Genomic DNA, 15,075 nt, shown 5'->3' with positions numbered 1-15,075 from the left:
ACATTCCACTGGAGGAGGTTTAGCTGGGCTTTGTTTTGTGTCAGGAGAGACTACAGCCGAACTAAGCTTTTGTCATCTTAATGGACAAAGGTGCGCATTACGACATGTTCTTTTCCAAGACGTTTTAAAAGCTGTTTGGAACATTAAACCTGACCATGTAAAAAGAGACACAACTCACACACACAGTTCGACCATCCTCCCTTTTTACCACATATTATTCCGATTTTTTCTATTTCTGCACAGAGAGGAATTAAGGTAATGTCCAGTGCAGGATCATGTTGTTGGACACCTCTTGGTGGCGGTAGAACACAGTCTCGATGTTGTGGTATTTTTCTCATTGACTACCCCCATCCCCTTTTCCCCTCTCTCTCTCTCTCTCTCTCTCTCTCTCTCTCTCTCTCTCTCTCTCTCTCTCTCTCTCTCTCTCTCTCTCTCTCTCTCTCTCTCCCTCTCTCTGTCTGACAGGCCTCTCACTTATCATGTACTAACCATAATGAGGATTCAAACCTTCGGCAAGAGGAAATGGCTGAGGAACCACTCCAAACAGCAATGGGTGTTTACGGTTTCTGTTGCTCACATTTGGTTTATATTCCAGAGACTCTTCCCCAAACTCAACCCCAACCCTAACCCTCTTCCCTCCATACTTCTTCCCTCCCTTCTCCTCTGTGCAAACGACTTGCCAGCAATCGTCAGCGCATAGCTAAAACTCCCTTCAGTTTTTATATATTTTTTCACTAATGGCATCTGTTGCATCTACATAAAAATGGTTTGACCTACCCTGGAAACACTTCTGAAACTGTTTTGGCAGAGTGATACCCTTGATGTCAATTTGGATCAATATCTAAGCTAGGAACCATACTGAATACATTTGGTTCTTGGTAAAGACAAACCCCAGGCTAAAACACTTGAGAATGACAAGATGTCAGATATCTCTGAATCTGGGGCTGTATCTCTAAAGCGGTAACTGTGATGTTTTGATCTTTGTACCTGACATACATTAAATTCTGCTCCTGACCTGTGCAGCTTGTTCCTAGCCACAGTGGGCTAAGCAGCTTCCACGTAATAAATCTGTGTCTGCACTTCAGAGGCCAAGTGGAACCTGTAGAATGTTCCAGGGCCTGAGGTCACAGTGTTTCCCAGTGTTCTCAGACATAACGTTTTGATACATGCCTGTCAGTCTCTATCTCACCTGTCAGTAAAGGTTTGCTCGGTCTGTCGGGCCGGGTCCTTGTGGAATTGTGGCTTCCGTTGGACCCTGTAGCTCAGAGGCCGGCAGCCAGAGCAGATGGGGTTCCTGGGGCCCGAGGAGAGCATGATGGCATCGATCTCCATCTTCTCATCGAAAGTGAACAGCCTGACGGCGACCACCTTCTTGTGTGTGCTGAGGCGCAGCGTAAGGGGCATGTCACAGAAGACGTGCTGGGGACCCAGTTCCAGAGACTCGGCTGTGTCCGTGATCAGCTCAATGTTGGCAATGGCCTGGTGGTGATAATCTGTAGTAAAAACGGCAGGAGATCTAATGGATAAGTATAGGGTCTCCATCACGCTAAACTATAGTATTTGCAATCTACTAAAGTCACATACAAAATCATCAAATGATTGATCCGGAGTCAGTAATATCTGCGGGAACCAGTGCCGAATGGCATCCCAAGAGCTCTACGTGTCCCCAGTGGGGGAAGTCTGAGAAGCCATGAGGGGGGTTGTACCGGTGGAGATGTAGGTGACCCAGAGGGTGAGGCTGTGAGGGGTGACAGGCTGGAGGAAGCGCAGGGTGAGGACGCAGCCCTTCGCGGCAGGGCAGGGGGACGTCACGTTCCCGTCATAGAAGCTGATCTCAGGGCTCCACGCCTGCAGGCTGGGCTCGCAAGGTTGCTCTACATCTGGAGGGCCTAGACACACACACACACACACAAAGACGTACATGGAACATGGAAGAACACATGCTGCAGATAAATGCTTATCATCTGGGAGAGGTATAAGGGAACAGGAGAGGTTGGTTTAGTCCTCGGGAGTGAGAAAGAAAATGGAGTATCCACCGATTCGAAAGTGGCTCTGCAAGGTTTGGCAGAAAAAAACCCACAGACACAACAAACAAACAAACAAACAAGGACCTAACGCCAATGGCCTAATCTGGGCTAGGCTTAGCTGTAAGTCAGCCTACTGTCCTTCTGGTGTTTGCGCCCAGTGTGGACTCTCCCATGTGTGGATTTTGCAAGGTAAACAAGAGTGAACCGAGTCAAGCCATTAAACTGGGACGAACAAAGAGAAGCCTCCTCTGCGACTCCGAGGCCAGACCAGAATAATGGCTGTATCAGATGGTGCCCAACGGCTCCCTCAGGACTGGCCCCAATGCCGCCCAGATCTTTGTGGATCATCCTTCCTGCTTTCAGCAACTTAACCATGTCACGAATACTCGCCTCCCTTGTCTCCCAGCCTCTCCAACTCTCCCCTCTCTGCTCAGTGAACGGGGAGCGGGGTTTGGGAATGCGTACTTGGGTTTCGGTCGCTGCAGGAGATCAGGGGGAAGATACGTTTCGATGTACAATTTCATGAAGAGTTATAGTACGAAGAAATGAAGTGCCTTCTTTCTTCCTTCCATTTAGTTTTATTCTCTTTCTGTGTGCTTAATAAATAGTGTTTAGGGTCATATTAATAATTTTATTTGCATGATGTGGAGGTTATGATAACTTCATTTAAACATCCTTCAAAATGCAAATTTATCTGACTTTTCCAGTGGTGTCCAGTGGGATGGTCTCTCAGCCATGTCTTGTTTTCCTGTTATAAGCAGGAGTTGTCTGTGACCACCTGGTCCACACATGGACCAGGTAACAAGATTCCCATACCCCCCTTTCATAAATTACAGTACAATGCAAAACAGCCAACAGACTGGTCGTCTCCCTACAACTGTAGATTCCTGTCTGCGGCCTAATACTGTAATAGTCTTTATCATCATTATAGTACTTCAGCAATAGCGCGTAATCCCTTCTTCTCTCTCCGACTCTGTTTTCAAAGTCAAAATTCGACACAGGATTTCCACATTTTTGAGTAGAACTTCCGCACCATTTTTTGTTGTTGTTGTATTTGTGTCATGTCTGAAATAACAGAATCTTGATTGAAATAATAAGTAACATCTGTTAGTTGAAGCTTAAAGTTTCAAAGCACTACAGGATACACATAGTTTTTATGACAGTTCGATGTTGGCCAGCTCTCAACATTACCCAGAGTTGTCACACTGCCAAGCACCCTGTTTTCGCCTAGGCCAAAACAAGAGAGTTCTTTAGTCTGGCAATTATCATTTAATGATTTTCAATTTTTTCTTCCAGGAGATTTTATCCTTGCACGCACCTTACTCACAGAGAAAAGGGAATCCTCTACATGGAAAAGAAAATGTCAATATATTTGTTCTGTGTTTGGAAAGGTTTGTTTTATAATGCCGCAATAATGTAATTATAATTAATAAGGTAGTAATGTTTACTTCAATGGATGCATATTTAAGACCTGGATGACTACATTTGGAATACAAATGCCATGCCACCTCAGCTTGGATAAATGACTCATCCCCAGGATAGACCATCTGCATGGAAGGTGAGCAGGATGGAAGTAAACACATGTACAGCTCTGGAAAAAAAATTTGAGAGACCACTGCACCTTTTTCTTTCATTTAAAGAAAATTGAGAAGGACAATTTTGAGTGAAAGACAGAAGGGTAAAATGTGCAGTGACCTCTTAAATTTTACCCTTCTGTTCCTCACTCAAAATGTTCCTTCTCAAAAAGAAAAAGGTGTAGTGCTCTCTCAACTTTTTCCAGAGCTGAATAACAACGCCAAAGACCTACAGACGGAATGCACCCCATCTCTATGCTCACCAATGGCCTCATCGGGAGTCCAGTAACCAGAGATGTCACAAACACGGGGGGAGGTGGCCTCGGAGGCATACTGGTGGAACGCTCCATCCCCTTCACAGTCACGGCAGGTCCCTCCCTCCGTCTGGGGAGAGCTGTCCAAACACGTACACGTCAGGGGACTCTCAGCTACAGAAACGTACTTAACATTTGACATTTAATTAATTTAGCAAAAGCTTTTATCCAACGCGGTTTACAAATTGTAAATTTAGAAAGTGCCACAGAAGATCAAGAATCAGAAGTGTATGGTTCTAACAGTATTTTGACAGAGTCAAGGAACAGTTTTCAGGAAATTCAGCCTTAAAAAACCTTTCATGATTCCATTATTATTTCATCATTGATAGACTTGACATGCAGCACGTATCTTGATAACTAAAGGATGAAAACAAACAGGTTCTTACCTTGGGTGCAACGGCCCCCTAAGAGGTGGAAGCCAATTAATTGAGACTGAATCTGAGCTTTGTCCAATCACCATGGGAGGGAGAGGAATGGGGGTTGGCCTGCGTTCTTTGAGCCAATTCTGATAGACCAGGTCTATGTAGCAATGCATTCGGGCAACTTGGTTTGGAGTAAAATGGTTGGTACAGTTATCATCTAAGGAGATAGAGAAAGAAGACAACCTTGGAAAATCTAATGAATTTAGAATGACAAAGCAACGTTTTGTGAGGCTCTGATGATACTCTGATGTCAGGAGACTCATCGAGTCATGCCCTGGGCACCAAACTGGGAACCTTCCCCAGAAAACGCTCTGTTCTCCTTATGTTAGCGCTAGCTCACCTGTGTAGCTCATATAGTTCTTGTAGGGAGTGTCCCGGTAGAAAGTTACTCCACAAGTGTCATTGACGACCCCCGGGTCATGGCATGACTTTGACTTTGGCGTGGGTGCTGTATCCTCACACAGGTCTCCTGTCTCCATGGAGGGCGTGGTCTCCTGGCAGGGGTCATCGCACGACTCGCGCTCACTCACCCCCTTGAAGACGTGGTACAGTCCAAAGATGTGTCCCATCTCATGGATCATGGTGTTGTTGTGGCCCATGGTGCCGAAGTAGGCTGGGTTCAGCACCATCCCCCCTGTGGTGAGGAATGAGGTGAGGTGAGGTGAGAGAGAGGATGGAGGGGGATGTTAAGACATTAAGACAAGTCTCATAATGGCATGACAGACAGTGTTAAAAGCGCTAAAGGTAACACTCATGTAGGGAAGTGTGAAGTAAAGTAAAAGACATGACAAAGATCCAACTGGAGTTCAGTCATGGCCCTAACCCTACCCTAGCTGGAGGAAATACTGCGGTTTTAATCCACCTTTGATAGCTGACCAGAGTCTTCGGGCAATGAATGTCTTTGTTGGACATGCATTCCACCTACAGTAGCTTGTTGGTGTTGGGTTTTATAATACAGTCATGTAATAAACAGCCATAACAATGTGACATGCGCAGGATAACCTCTTAAACCTACAGCAGTCAGTAACAATCTAACATGGAAGACACAAGTGCTGTACCATGACTTCCAATACCATAGTTTCCCTCAAATCATTTTCATTATAGTTTAAGTCTGCTTCAAATATAAAGAGTTTGGATAGATTAATTCTAATTATGAATTACAGTAATTTACTAATGAAGAACACAGTTCAATTTGTGAAGACATCTGTGGGCTACTTAGAGACTGTCTCCTTATAATAGCCCACTTACATAATAGCCTATTAACAATGACAAATGGACTATAGAACCCCGAATAAACAGTAAGGTTCCTAGTCATTTCCTTTTTACCATCAATGCAAAGTCACTGAGTATATTTCCTGTCAGGGTTAGACCACCAAAAGACCAACTCACTTATTTGTACTGTATACATTATGCATGATTTGTCCTGAAACTAAGCATGACATGTCGATAGTGTATTCAAGTGCACCTAAACTGCAGAACATCTTAAGAATTTGTCCAAAAACCACCCTGCTGCAAAATAAGGAAATGTCAAATTAGCACCACCTCTGAAATAACACCAGACCTACAGGGTGTGTCTCTAACAAGCTCACCGCTTGGTTTTACAAAATCTGTGAACCTGTAGAAATTAATGATGCAATGATACCTTCCTCCAGCACAGACTTCATTCTGGGAGTGGGAACAAGCAACCTCACACACACAACACTACAAGCCTCCAGCCTCCCGCTCATCGAAGCAGGTCTCCTCAGCGATGCAGACGGGCCTTGTTGATGTAGCCCAGACTGAGGAGGAAGAAAGGGACATCTGTGCTGGAATGCACGCTATCCCTAGGGTCCATAATGAATGTGCCAGGAGGTACAGGCGGAACCAGGGGGAACACACACAAGAAAACCTGATTGAACCGAGAATAATACTTTAAAGTCTTTCTCTCTCTCCAGCCAAGCACTTTCCCAGTGATTTAAAGCCACCCAGTGGATAGGAGCAGAACCCACAAAAGAATAGAGAATAATTTACATTTTGGTTCACCGCAAACACAGCACACACTCTTCCTTATTGGATGAACAATTCTGTTAGCGGTGCAAGGCTTACATGTTACTGGTCCAAGTAAATTAGGAAAGACCATTGCGCATCAGGTAAGGCTTGGATTTATGAAAGAGCTGGATGTTCGGAAAAGGAAAACTTTTTTTAATGAGTTCTTGAACACAGTGCGAACAATAAAAATCAACTGGCAAGAGTCTGTGGATGGCAACAGAGGCATTAGGCTGTCTTGTTTGTGTTTGGTTGTTGTTGGGTTGTCTTTACCGTGAAAGGCCTAATGATTAGAAGGCAATCTGCCGGGAAATCTATGCGTGCTGCAAGTGTTTTCTTTTATATCCCAGATTAAGCCTCATTAATCTTGTTACAGCTAATACTGAAAACAAAGAGGGGGGGGGCCAGGGAGGAGGGGGAGGAGGGGGGAGGGGTGGAAAGAGTATGAGGATAAAGAAAGAGAGACGCGGCGAGAGGAAATAGAGCAGAGGATGGCACGGGACAGTACCGGACAGTACAGTACAATACAACAATAAACAATAATCCACTTTGGCATAGCGGCTACAGTTATTAGGCTTAAGCTTTATCCAGACAATAACACAAGATAAGTGGTGTTCTCTCACCCTGGTGACTGAGGGCCTCCTTCGCCCAGGGCCAGGTAGCAGCTCCTGCCAGTTCCTCACGAGCAGAGTTGTTGGCAAAGAACACATTGAGAGTGTCAGCACTGCCCAGATGCAGCACCTCCTTCAGTTCCTTTACACTCATGTAGGCCCTGGCAACAGGAGACATGCATTAGACTCCACTCTCTGTGAGAGATGCTCTGGGGACAAAGAAAGACTCTATAGAAAGAAAACATCTCACTGGAATCGTCAGAAGAAACTGATGGAAAGGGTTCTACACTTTTCCTCTATGTTATGTTAGTATTTTAGTATTTCATGTTTAGTCATGGAAAAAAAATACGAGTTTTTTAATTGAAACTATACGTTTATTTATGTGGGCCACCAACGGTTAAGGAGATTATATTTCCTGATTTAAATTTAGAGAAGGATCTGGAGAAAGACAGCACTCGTTTGAGTTTACATTTTCCAAAACATCCAAAATGTAGTGAATGAAAGGTACAGTTTAGAATTTGTTGGAAAACATGAAATCACTGCTCCCCTCTCCCTCTACTACCAACTGTGTGTAAATTGACATAAAACTTCTTTGATGTGTAAAGGTAACCCTGTTTTTGTGCTAGGTATGTCACATGGCATTTTCCTCTTCTGCTTATGTAGCTGGAAAGCTTGTGCACCTATCATTGGCCCGTACCTTTGAAATGCTCTGCGTCTCATTGCCCTTTTGTAACCTGCCAAAAGGTCTAGCCCATTAGTAGAACCACCTACTGTTTCTTGGATACATTCCATCCTAGAATTGACCAAGTCTACTTGACTGGCTTACTCAGCTTCTGTTGGATAAACAAATGTCGTGCCAATCTGTCAGAGTACTCCAATCCAGCATGGGGTCAAATGAGTTCCATAATACATATTCATAAAAATATGGAGGCCCAACAATTGATTTAACTTCACATTCAAATCAGAGACGTTTGTGAGGAATTGTGTATTCGGAAGTGGTAGTGCTTTCTTATAGTGTGTGTGTGTACTGCCTTGTAAGTACAGGTTTTGTGAATCAGACCAGGGTCAAAACACAATTTGAAATCATTTCTAGTGTGAAATGCTTTATGGGGTTCGCTTGCCACACTGGATCCAGTGAGGGCTTGCCAAATACTATTTGACAGAGGTCTGCAGTGAATATAACCGTGGATTGTAAAAGTAAGACAACTTGATTCGTCTGACAGGAGTATCCTGACAACAGACTAAACCTAATCTTCAACTACCTCCCCAATGAGCAATCACACTTTTTAAACTGAACACTCTAAACATTCTCAGCCTCTAGCTTCGCAGGCAAGAATCGAGTGGTTGCCTGTGAACCACCCAGTCCGTGAACAGTGCCTAGTAAACCAATTCAAGGTACCTCTAAGTTCAGGATCCAGAAAAATCTCTCAGCGTGTACGGTTAAAATGACCTCCTATTTTAATTTCCCCCTCTCTCTTTCTTGTGGTGCCAGAATTTTCTCAGACCATTTTTCACGTCTGTCTCTGCGGCTTCTTTAACAACAAATGTGTGTTGTGACAGCAACTGCCTAGGGAGGCCTCTCCTCAGCCCAGCTGCAGGAGTACCTGCACAATAACTCAAGACGGAGGAACACCAAAATCCCAGACCCGCAAAAATCAAAATTGTACGCTTCACAAATGCCATCAAAATGTCATCCCCCCATGAATTCTCCCTGTGACTCTGGGCTTGCAGTCTAGCGGTTGCGATGTTCCAAGCAGCTGGGGTCAGATCCTTCTAGAAGACCTCCACTGCAGATAGTCCAGTGAGGACCGTTTTTACAACACTTTCATGTCTCTGTGGATCATTCCTACAGTTGTAGCAGTTGTAGTGAATAGAGGGTCAAATGTGGGAAAAGCTTTGACCTGAACCCCAGAGGACAGATTACATCATGTCTTGCTATAAGTCAGCAGTTAAGAGTGCATCCACTCTTCTGCTTTATCCACATTTACCTTTATATCCGTCTAGGGGCCTGGCTTTTTAGCACTCTTTAAAGTCTGAATACCAGGCCTCCCTCTGCTACAACAACACACAGACTGCAGTTCAAATGTATCATTAGTGCCCAATTAGTCTCCCCAGGCCTTCCAGTCACTTATTCACTGTGAGCAAATCATGAACTTGAAAGAGAAAACATTATTTGAGAAATAAAGAGAGAGACTGACAGACAGAGAGAGAGAAAGAGAGAGAGAGAGAGAGAGAGAGAGAGAGAGAGAGAGAGAGAGAGAGAGAGAGAGAGAGAGAGAAAGAGAGAAAAAGAGAGAGAGGGGGGGAGAGAGAGAACGGGAGGGAGAGAGAGAGAAAGAACAGAGATAACCAGATGAGACTGATGAAACAGATTTAAAACAGCAAGAATGTTAAGAAATTGATTTGTTACTATCCCAGTGTCATTTAGAAACCCTTTAGGTGGGATGGAAAACGATTGCATACAATGCATAAAGCATCATACAGCTGGAACAGTTGTTATAATTCAAGTTGATAACGTTTGCAGCACCAAACTCTAAATAGTGCATGATGAGAGCTCCAAACATTTGGTAAACGTTCTGTTGCCACTGATTTGCATCACATCTGCTAAATGGATTAAACAACAAACGTTTCTGTTTGATGTGTAGCAGGTGAAGGATTGCTACCTACATGTGAACTATTAGGCAAGATAGACATTGTGGCAAGATTTCATACATTTTGTTTGAAACCCAAACAAGCCGGCCAGTCAAAATGAATCGAAGAAAAGAGACTTCTGGTTTTGTTGTTTAGCCACATTAAGTGTGTACTTTGGCTTCTCCCTTGATTCCCTGCTCACTTTTTTCCAAAACGATTCAAGATTTTCAATTTGTTTGTACATGTTTTTTAGCTCCCTCCAAAAGGAAAGTTCCATAGGAAGACACACGTCTTCAAGAAGGCCCATACATTCATAATCAGGACCCACAAAAGACTTAATTCCATCCATCCATTCATCCATCCGTCCATAAAACCTACCTATCAGGTGACTCCCCGTCAAAGCAGGTCTTCAGGACATCTGTGACTTCCGGGTCACAGCAGTCGCCTTCATCGTAGTGATCCCGGTTGTTGTTGCACTCCATGTTACAGACCCCGTCCTGCTTCTTCCATTCGTAGCAGGGGCCCAGACCCAGGCGCTGGCAGTCCCCTCCGTCGTGGCCCGTCAGCGGGTGGTCGCACTCGGGGTCACAGTGGCCATTCCCAATCTTGGAGATCCGGCAGTTGCTCAGGACGAAGCGCTGGCGCAGGGAGGAGTTGCGTACGGCGTGGGTGCTGAGTTCCAGGGTGATGTTGTAGGGCCGGAAGGCCTCGACCAGCGCCCGGTGCTGCTGGTGGATCTGGGTCTCAGAGACAGTAGGGTTACTGCCATCATCGTTGCAGATGTTGACCACCCTGTAGCGGATGTGCTTTTCTGTGCGCAGCTGCCAATGGGAGTTGTAGCTGAGAATGATGTCTGTGTTGTCGCAGGTGGTCAGTCCACAGAGAGGGGGGAGGAAGGGAGAAACGTGCTCGCGTTGTGGGACCGGGGGGGCCGCAATGGATGGGTAGCCGCTAGCCTTGTAAGGTATCCACTGGTGCTCCACCTGGTCGAGACAAATCAACATCAGTCCAAGTGCCTTTCACAGAGAGAAACCCAACACGCTACACACAGAAACATGAAGAAGCAAAAAAAAGAAACGATGAAAACATTGTACCTCAGAGAAATCGCCCCATAGAGCCAGGAGAGGCTCCGTCTTATCACCCAGGAAAGGCTTTTTCAGGAGGGCCTCTTGACTGCGAGGGTGACCCCACAACGCCATGCTCCCCACGTGACCCCGGAAGTTCTGTCCAAGCTCAGAGTGGTCTCCCCCTAAAAGTAGTGTCCGGCAGGCCCTCATGAAGGGGCTGTAGAGATCGCCGGACTGCATGCTGCTTTCTCCAACCTTGGCACCATCTATGTAAAGGGCCATCTTGTGCCCATCGTAGGTCGCCACCAGATGTGTCCAGGTGTTGGGCTCGTAACGCCTGTGTCCATAGACAGTGGTGGACTTGGGAGCCCGATCAGTGCGGAGCGTGAAGAAGAACCTGGCGTCTTTTTGATCCATGGGCTCAAAGGTCCGAATACCTACCGCCCATCCTTTCTCACTCAACGAGTGGGAGCAGTTGTCAAAAACCCCTGCCAAACAGTAGATGGAAAAACAACCTCATTGTTAGTTTTCAACCAGAGAAAAACGACACATTAAAAAGAGCATTCTCTTCGATATATAAACGCAAACCACCAAAAAGAGAGCAGGAGAGGGAGAGAGAGAGAGAGAGAGAGAGAGAGAGAGAGAGAGAGAGAGAGAGAGAGAGAGAGAGAGAGAGAGAGAGAGAGAGAGAGAGAGAGAGAGAGAGAGAGAGAGAGAGAGAGAGAGAGAGAGAGAGAGAGAGAGTTTGAAGGAGGCCCTGATTCCCAGCTGTTTTTCAGGATAAATACTCTTGCATCTGGGCTCCAGATGTTGCATACTGACTGGGACAATGAGGGGTCAGGGAACCCCTTCACCCTCCCTCCACACTTCGGTACACACACACACCACAGTACACACACAAACACACACATGTTTAGGGGGAAATCGGGGGAAAAATGATAGAAAAAGAAAATGGATGACTGTAGCAAAATATCTTAGAGGAGGTAGACCAATTTCATGGGTACGCATTTCATTCTCTGAAAACAGTTTTCAGGAGACAGTGTGTTTGCCAAGTATTCATAATAACTACATCCAAACATCAATGGAAAACTCTATTAGAGAGTAAGACGATCAACCTAGTCTTAGACTTACCTAAAACCAATAAAAATACAAAAGGAAGAAATACCAGAAAAAAACAGAGGTAGCACATAAATGTTTATAAACAACAAATTAGATAATTATATGAACCTAGAACTAACCATATCAAACTGTCACATCAAGGTTAGTCATGATAAAGTCCTACACTCGGAGCACGCAAATTAGTGACGGGGGAAGGGAGGAGGGATACGAGGGGGATGTTTCCCCTCACACAGCCCTGAGTCTCCCGCACACAGGAACCTTAGCATTACAACAGTAATGTAGACCACTATGACTCAAACACAATATTTGTCAGTGTGAAACTGTGTATGTGTCAGTCAAAACATCAAAACATCAAAACCATCGATCAAAACAGCAATCATTTCAGTTTATTTTTTTATGCTTTTTTGTTTTGTGACCGGAGTTGAATACTACAAGTATTTGTTGATAGGTAGCCCAGTGACAATACACTCTAGATAATCAATGCAGGTCTGAAATAAAGTGAGGCAAACCACAAATGTCTACACGTCCTTAGAATATAGTGGAAAGCTCATACAAACTAGAAACATAACTAGGGGGGAGAAAACTCATCAACTCATGTCATAAAGTTTGTAACAGATAAAAGGTACAGTGTCAAGTTGGATTTTCACTGAAATACATGAACTAGCAATCATGATGCAACGAGAAATCTTGAGCGAAACTCTTACTAATGCGTCTGAAAAGAATGATTGGAAGGATCCAGACCACTTCAGCGGTCCTATGACAGCTAGGCCAAACATGAATGAGTGATCCTTCTCATGGAATACATGATGTTTGTAGGATAGTAGAGAAAGCTGGAGACCACTTGTCTCTTACAACATTTGCACCTCATAACGGCTTATTTCCTCATTGCTTTCATCTGCCCTACTGTATATTTCTGGCTTCAACAGTGCTGCAATCTTTTTTGATATACACGGTGAATAAAATAAACCATGAAACAGGAGAACAAGTTACAGACAGGTATGGGGAGAGGGGTAAAGAAGAGGAAAGACTAAGAGACTAAGAGAGTTATAGTGTGTGTGTCGTTTTGAGGGGGTGGCGGAAGGGGGGGGGGGTGTCACTGTGACTATAGCTACTCACCTGCCATGATGGCTGGGTTAGCTTGTCCTCCTTCAGGCTTAACCCACAGCTCTAGTGTGAACTTGGCCCTGGGCAGCTCCACATTGGCAGCTGGGTTGACCCTCAGGTGCTCCCTCTGCCCACTGAAGTAGAGGGCAGACATCCGGTTAGAGGGCACACGCGGCCCCTCAGATGCCCAGGACGATGCACTGCTGGTGGGGCTGGAGGCTTCCGGGCCCCCGTCCTGCTCCCCCGAGTAGTCTTCCCTCTCAGCCGAGTAGTCGCCATGCTGCTGCGGGAGCGCCTGAGAGTTGGAGGCGACCAGGCTGTCAGGGTACGCTTCCCAACTGTCCTCGCCGTCATGGTTGGACGTCGTGGGACTGTGGTGGAGGGAGGTGTCAGGGAGGCCATCGGTCAGGACTGACTGGGTTTCAGGGAGATCAGGGTGACCCCGCTGTTGTAGCCCTCCAGCCTCTGGTTTGTCGGAGTTTGGGTCTGAGTCCAGGGTTTCGGATTGAATGAGAACTGTTTCGCTGGGGGCAGGTTGATGTAGACTGACTTGTGCATGTGTGGAAAGTCCCTTAGGTCTGGTTTGCACCTCTTCTGAAATCTCCCCACCTAAGCTCTTGCCATCCAAACTCCAAGTAGAGCCTTTATAGGATTTAGGGTTCGTGTTCTCGTTAGGTCTGCATCCACTCTCACCACAAACAGACTCCTCGGCACCAGCGAAGTGGTGGAGGTCCCTCCGCCACAGCGTGTGTGTCCTAGGATGGGCCACAAGAGGGTATCGTTGCGCAGATAACCAGCGAGATTGCCTTGGGTGTCTGACGCTGGACCTGCACTGTTCACCTAAGTGAGCCAACTCTCTGTCGGCTTTTTGGGCTATTGTGCGTTTGTACCTTCGGATATGATCTGATTGCGCAGAGTCCAGCAGCCATGTGTTGGCAAGTATAAGGACAACAGCCAGTAGTCTGATAAGCAACATTTTGTATATTAAAGGTTCAGGAGGAAATGAATGAGTTCAGTCCGTAAACCCTGTGTCTGAAGATATCAAAATTGGTAGCACTTCCAATACCAACATTTGAATAAATTGAAACACCTTTACTAAACACGTTTGAAAAGACGTAGAGAAACGGACTTTCAACTGTCTTCAGATGCGAGCAGCAGAACACCTGTCAGTGCACTCAGAATGGAGAAATAATTACAGTCACTTAGCATCGAAGTCTTCGGGATATTGCATATTGAGGTTATTCCTGGTATATTTGGTATAGGCAGTGTTTTTGTCTAAATATTTGCTCCAAAGAAGGTCACCAATGTTTATTCACGCGACCCTCTTAGCGCGCATCACCTTAGATAGCTCCTCATAAAAAAAACAGTCTTCACAGTTTACGCCAATTTGGGTAAATGACGGCCATAGTAACCAGCCACCATCTTCCTCCTGTAAGAATATAGGCTAAAGGGTCAATCTGATTTTAGTTTATAAAGGTTTGAGTAGAATCTCTATCTGTCCACTAGAAGGTTCATTTGTTAGAAAAGACACATGAATACAAATATATTTATCCTTTTTATCTTGTTTAAAGATGTCAAGATGGTTTCAATAAATTAATTTATGCCGCGCAAATGGGAGGTTGGATTAGTTATATTATGTGCGTTATTGCTCCTGGTGCGCGCTCTTGTTCACCTATAGTTCAACTAAGGCTGAAAATTTAAAAACTTTTGTGTGAAAAGTTATTACCAATTATAAAGCTTTGCACTGAAGTTCCTTATGGGAGACTCCGATGACCATAGACCAGGTGCAACTAAGAAGTCAAGCCCATGCAGTTATAAGAGAAGTCGACACAACGGCGGGAAATTCATTTTATTTTGATTTCGCTATCCATAAAGTTTTCTATTGTCTAGTCCTATGGTTTAGGCTACCAGACACTATTTACAAATTAGTTTTTGTGTTTGCGTCCAAGAAGGTATCGAGGATGTGTACAAATCAGTCCAAAGCAAATTGCACGCTGGTGCAAGAGTAAAGTCCCAAAGAAAATAATTTGATAAATTCACCTTGAAATGTGCGTAAAGTCCTCTTGTGTCCTCATGCATTTCATTTCAAGTAATGGATATATATTTTTGCGCCATTCAGTCCACCAGTTTCGCCTTGCTCCATCCAGCCAATCCAGGAGATCAAACCAACGCGCTGAAACG

General features: G+C 45.0%; 1 protein-coding gene across 1 annotated transcript in view; it reads right to left on the bottom strand.

Moving 5' to 3' along the window:
* pappa2 (pappalysin 2) overlaps positions 1 to 15,075 on the bottom strand; it is a 31,027-nt gene extending 15,952 nt beyond the window's left edge. Inside the window, exons 1-9 of the mRNA XM_062480873.1 lie at positions 12,907 to 15,075; positions 10,699 to 11,159; positions 9,983 to 10,587; positions 6,986 to 7,134; positions 4,678 to 4,971; positions 4,302 to 4,494; positions 3,865 to 3,995; positions 1,707 to 1,889; positions 1,190 to 1,493 (exon numbers count right to left, since the gene is read on the bottom strand). Of these exons, the coding sequence (XP_062336857.1) occupies positions 1,190 to 1,493; positions 1,707 to 1,889; positions 3,865 to 3,995; positions 4,302 to 4,494; positions 4,678 to 4,971; positions 6,986 to 7,134; positions 9,983 to 10,587; positions 10,699 to 11,159; positions 12,907 to 13,870 (3,284 nt within the window). The 5' untranslated portion in view covers positions 13,871 to 15,075. The remainder of the gene's footprint in view (positions 1 to 1,189; positions 1,494 to 1,706; positions 1,890 to 3,864; positions 3,996 to 4,301; positions 4,495 to 4,677; positions 4,972 to 6,985; positions 7,135 to 9,982; positions 10,588 to 10,698; positions 11,160 to 12,906) is intronic.

Source organism: Osmerus eperlanus, chromosome 16 (assembly GCF_963692335.1).
Source record: "Osmerus eperlanus chromosome 16, fOsmEpe2.1, whole genome shotgun sequence".
Classification (NCBI taxonomy): Eukaryota; Metazoa; Chordata; class Actinopteri; order Osmeriformes; family Osmeridae; genus Osmerus; species Osmerus eperlanus.
This window is presented reverse-complemented; position numbering and strand designations above follow the sequence as displayed.